This window comes from Populus euphratica, unplaced genomic scaffold (genome assembly GCF_000495115.2).
Source record: "Populus euphratica unplaced genomic scaffold, PopEup_1.0 scaffold6.1, whole genome shotgun sequence".
NCBI lineage: Eukaryota > Viridiplantae > Streptophyta > Magnoliopsida > Malpighiales > Salicaceae > Populus > Populus euphratica.
In genome coordinates this window covers 3,953,385-3,958,890 of record NW_011499849.1, presented here as the reverse complement: position 1 = coordinate 3,958,890, position 5,506 = coordinate 3,953,385, and the positions used below count along the sequence as shown (strand labels likewise).

At 35.9% G+C, this 5,506-nt stretch overlaps 2 protein-coding genes across 2 annotated transcripts; one reads left to right on the top strand and one right to left on the bottom strand.

Moving 5' to 3' along the window:
- Positions 1 to 633: 633 nt before the first annotated feature.
- On the top strand, positions 634 to 2,640 carry LOC105120755 (uncharacterized). The gene is made up of 4 exons (XM_011019114.1): positions 634 to 1,056; positions 1,595 to 1,753; positions 1,838 to 1,946; positions 2,130 to 2,640. The coding sequence occupies exons 1-4, from the start codon at positions 709 to 711 to the stop codon at positions 2,345 to 2,347; spliced, it is 834 nt and encodes a 277-aa protein (XP_011017416.1). The 5' UTR covers positions 634 to 708; the 3' UTR covers positions 2,348 to 2,640.
- Positions 2,363 to 5,037, bottom strand: LOC105120756 (myb-related protein MYBAS1-like). The gene is made up of 3 exons (XM_011019116.1): positions 4,480 to 5,037; positions 3,992 to 4,241; positions 2,363 to 3,781 (listed from the first exon to the last, which is right to left on the bottom strand). Exons 1-3 carry the CDS (start codon positions 4,686 to 4,688, stop codon positions 3,314 to 3,316), a joined length of 927 nt encoding a protein of 308 aa, XP_011017418.1. The 5' UTR covers positions 4,689 to 5,037; the 3' UTR covers positions 2,363 to 3,313.
- Positions 5,038 to 5,506: the final 469 nt, after the last annotated feature.

Genomic DNA, 5,506 nt, shown 5'->3' with positions numbered 1-5,506 from the left:
TACCTTCCTTTTTATAATATTTTTCTACCTTTTCCTTTATTTATTTATATTTTTTTCAAAAAAATTATTTTTTATTTTTTACACTTTGAATATTTATCGCTTAGTCTATTTATATTATTTCTTTTGTTCTTATTTTCATTATTTTATAATTTATTTTTTATTTTTCTCTTTACATTTTTTTTGAAAAAATATTATATAAAGACTAAGAAAATGATGTTTTAATAATCTAACAATTATAATATTTATTATTTTTTTACTATACTAAAAATAAGTTTGGAATCTTATATATTTTTATTAATATATATGATCTTTATTATATTTTATTATATATAAACATTAATTTTTTAATTTGTGGTTTTATTTTTATATTGCTATTAAAAACACATTAATAATATACATATTAATTTATTTGTGTTAGAAAAAAATTATTGCAGCGCGATAAGTTAAAGAGACATATTAATATTTCTTGTGTTTATTAATAATTCTTAAGTTATTTAATTAAATATATGTATAAATTTTTTTATTTTATAATTAAAATTTCTATTGTAAAAACACAATTTAAAAAACTTGTATATTTCTATTTATTAAAAAAAAAATTCTAGCCGCAGCAAAACACGGATCGTGAAAGTAACAAAATGGAAGTGCTCTTCAGCAGCGAAACACACCTGAAAAAACTCTCGTCCCTTCCTCTCCCTCTCCCTCGCAAACATGGACGCTCCCTCACCAGAAAATAACACCATCAACGATTCTATACACCTGCAAAACGTTGTCGTAATGAGACACGGTGACCGGATAGACAGCCTCGAACCGTTATGGGTCACAACAGCCTCTAGACCGTGGGATCCACCACTCGTGGAAGCGGGTCGGATCAGAGCTTTTTGTACTGGTCGGAAACTTAAAACGGATCTTGGGTTCCCTATCCACCGGGTCTTTGTTTCTCCTTTCCTACGCTGTATCCAGACCGCCTCCGAGGTTGTCTCTGCCCTCTGCACCGTCGACGATGGTCCTGACGTTGTTAGTAGTCGCGGTGTCACCATCGATTCCTCTAAACTCAAGGTGAGTGGTTTATTTTCCTTATTTCCTTTTCTTTTTATAATAAGCGTCCTTTTAAATTAGAGATTACAAAGAAATGATTGGGCATATAAGATTGATCTGCGGTGATCATGATTTTTAAGTATATTTGCTCAGATTTAATCGAGATCAAGTATTTTATATATATATAATTTTTAACGTGCTCAATTCGTATCCTCGGATCAGCTTTCTTGAATTGAAACTAATTCCGTGTCCGGTCGGGTTTTAGTTAAAATCAATGAAACAGTTACCAATGTATATGATAAGCACAATGAAACGAACTAAGATAAATCTATATAAAATGTTCATGGAATCGATAACGGCTTTGATTAAATTTTGTTGGGATTTTTATTTTTATTTTCTGGAAGTTCTTCTCAAATGAATATTTCCTCATTTGGAGTTCTATATCATGTTAGTCAGTGTTATTGTATCATTGATTGTAGTTATTTTGGTGTTGTTGTTTTAATGGATCTCTATTTGTTTGAAAGCTTTTTCGTTTTGACTGTTTATAGTACATTTTCAGGTCTCTATCGAGTATGGTTTGTGTGAGATGCTGAATAGGGAAGCCATCGGAAGTGATTGTGCGCCCAAAGACGGCAACTTTGGGTTCAATATCTCTGAGCTTGAAGCTATGCTACCAACTGGGACAGTGGATCATGCTGTGAAACCAGTGTATGAAGAGGTTAGTATAGTGGAAGGGTTATAAGATCACGCCTACATGTCACTTCTAGTGTCTAATAATGGCTATTTTCTTGAGAAATTGTAGCTGCCGCAATGGGAAGAGACGGTGATGGGTGCAAGGACTAGATATGAACAAATCATTAAGGCGCTTGCGGATAAATACCCTTCAGAAAACTTGCTGCTTGTCACACATGGTAAGATCAGTATTTGGTTGGACTAGTTTTAATTTTAATTCTCTTCTGATTTTATCAACTCTGTGTTTTGGATTATGATCATAACATGTCTCTTTATGGTAGGAAATGCATGAAATAAGGTTTTACACTCTCTATGTGCTTCATAAGCTGTTCTGATTTAAGTTTAACCGCTTGTAAATTCAGGGGAAGGAGTTGGAGTTTCAGTTTCTGCATTTTTGAAAGACATATCAGTTTATGACGTAGAGTACTGTGCATATTCACAACTAAGAAGATCTGTTGTCCACGAAAAGAAGTCATTTACTGCTGGAGAGTTTGAGGTGCTCACTCAAAATGGTCAATCTGGCATCAGTTACTGTTCTGCAAACCCTATGGCCAGTGGCGCCATGTATGATGAAATGTGACCTTTTTTTGTTTATTGCGAGAAACCATTTTAAACATTTCTTCTGTCAACCTTTGGGGGCTGCCTTAAGCGCACTTGCTTGTGTTTCTAGGAGAACTGCTATGATCAAAGGGATTCTTAATTTAGGGCTAATTGATTGTAAAGGTCAATTAGATACCATTGTTCCATCAGGGAATTGAGCTGTTATCGCTTTCATTGCAAACAACATAAAAGAGGTAATTAGGGAAACTTTCTTTGGGTTTTGGTGTGGTTAAATGTTACCCTGAACGTTATAAATGAATCTTGATTGAGCTCCCTTTCTGTAGAAAATGGTGAATTCCTTGTTTAGATGGTTTTCTTTTGTTTGAGAAATTACCATAGGGTAGGATGAATTTGGACGTGTTCGTCTTCATGATATCTTTTAATGTACAGGTGATGCTAGGGGTTTATCCTGCGCAATTTTACAAGAAAGATGGAGTTTGCATGGCTTGAAGCTGTTTAATCTCTTTGAAACATTGCTTTCAATCGTCATAGGAAAAAAAAATGGGGTTATTCTACATGCCAAGATCAGCCCACAACACCACAAACTTGCCATTAGTCGGATGTTGATGCTGGTATAACTGAGTGAAAGCGAGTGAAAGACACAAGGTGATGCTCTGCCCCGCGAGGCAATACCTGCACTTCACCTCAGGATCCGTGAATCAGTGAACAGCCAATAAATAAATAAAATAAATGAACAAGTAAAATGACCAAGATACTAAAACTAAGCACAGATGGGCTGGAATTTCATGATTAGCAGCCATTTTCATCTGTATAAATGTGTGTGTGTGAGAGAGATCACACATATAGTTCCGAAGGTTAGTGCAAAGAATAGAAGTCAATTGAACAACAATCTCGAGATAGACATGCCAAATTTTTCGCCCAGAGAAACTATTCAAGAGGTCATCCTTCTACACCCTCATAAAAACAGCCTTGTGTGATCAATCCTTCACCACTCTGAAGGACTTGGAAGCGGTTCAATATGATCAAACATGTCTGATGGAAACTCATCGAAGAGGGTATCTGGGGTCCCATGATTCTTCACATCCGTTGCACTATTCATACAACTTGATACTGGATCAAACAATGGAGGCCCAAGTGAAATTTGTGCTGCATCTCCAAGTTCAGGAGCATCTGCGGTTCCAAGCACATTCAGAAAGTAAGGGTCATCCAGCCTAGCCAGGAGCTCATGGCTTTCTGGTGAGAATAAAAGGCCTGGTCGGGGCTGTGGGATCTGAGGGAAGGGAATCGTTGACAGGGGCTCATACTGACCAAGATTTGCAAAACCGTCTGGAAAATCAGTCTTAACCAGAGACGGTAATGGCATCATTCTTATCTGTTCGAGGTTATCCAAGTAGGATGATGAACAAGCCTTCGAGGATGGCTCTTCCTCCATTGAAGAACTGAACATTGGAGCCTTTACACAAGATAAACAAAGGGGAAACAGTAAATTATCCTTCCATAGCTGGTGAAAAACTTACAGACAAGACTCTTCGTAGAGTCAATCAATCAAATACTATCAAAAGTCCTCGACAAAGACCAGACAAGAACCGTTCTTTCTTTTTGCAGCAACTAAAAAATCCCAAAATTTTCTATGAAATCAAGTGGGACAAAAGTTTCCAATTACCTCCAAAGTGGGAACATCTTGAAAGACGGGAACTTCATTTTTACTCTTCTGTGGCTTGGAATTAGAAGTGGAAGGTGTTCCTGAAGTCTGCAAAATCCTAGCCAGCCTCTTCTGTCTGCTACTCCAGAAATTCTTCACGTCATTATCAGTCCTTCCAGACAAATAAGTGGCGATTCTAGCCCATTTGTTCCCAAATTCTGCCTGCAAGTCTATCACCACCCTCTCTTCCTCTGCTGAAAACTTGCACCCACTATAAAACCACACACACAGACACAAGACAGACACAAAAATCAAGGAAATAAAAATACCACCACTGCCCATTTCTGGACAATCAACCATTGCTACAATGGACTATCAAGAAAGAGAATCTAAAACATCCCAGAATCAAAATATTTATAATTCATCACTAACATGCATGTGATTAAAATTGCAAACAAGCTCAAAATGAAATTGATTTAAGTGTAGTTCAAAAGGGTGGAGTTACTTACTGTTTCAAGTTGGGTCTAAGCTTATTAACCCAACGAAGACGACAAGATTTGCCAGTTCGTTGTAAAAGGCCTTTGGACCGAATAGAGCTCCAATCTCTCGGACCATATTTTTTAACATGCATAATCAGTACTTCATCTTCTTCTGCTTTCCATGGCCCTTTCCTTATTTCTTCCTTCTTAAATCCTTCCATTTTCCGGAAACTAGGCATTTGCTTCTCTTCTTCCTCCGTGTCTTTGTGTTTTGATGTTGCTGTTGCTGCTTGTTCTCCGCGACAGAGAAGTTCAGGGTTCCCAGTTCTATGATGTTTTTGAAGATGAGAAAGAAATGTTTTTTCTTTTCTTTATTTTTGTATGTTTTGGGGAAGTGGCAGTTAAGGCGGTTATTGCCACTACCCTCCACCAATACGCCCACATTCTCCCATTTTCTCTCTAGTTCAAATTGGTAATGAAGTTACCTTTATGTCCCTGCTTCTTTGTAGCCTTTGGGTCCAGATTTAGTTTGGGTTTTAGGCCCTTTCTTGTAAACTGGGTTTTTTGCCCTTTTGTTCTGGGAATTATGCAGCCTAATTAAAATTCCTTTTCATATATTAATTTAAATTGGGCAAATAAAGAGATTGGGAGAAACATGGCTCTTATATATATATATATATATATATAAATATCAAACTTCTTATCTTTTAAGGTGATAGTTTAGATGGTAAATGGTTTTGCTCTCCACTTTCTCATCTCAAATTCAAATGATGTATGAAAGGAGATTTACGAGAGAGGTTCACTGCAGGTGTAAATGGTTTCTTGAAAAACTTACCAAGAAAGCATTAAATCTCAATTTGCTAAAGCTGGATTGACAAAACCCTAACTGATGGAATAGGTTTATCGGTCACTTTGTATGTCGATAAATTAATTTGAGTTTATTTTAAAATAATATTGTTTTAATTAAAAAAAACACAAACAAGATCACTTTGGACAAAATTAAATTAAATTAAAATAAAATAACTTCTTTTTATATATATATTTTTAAAGTCTTTCA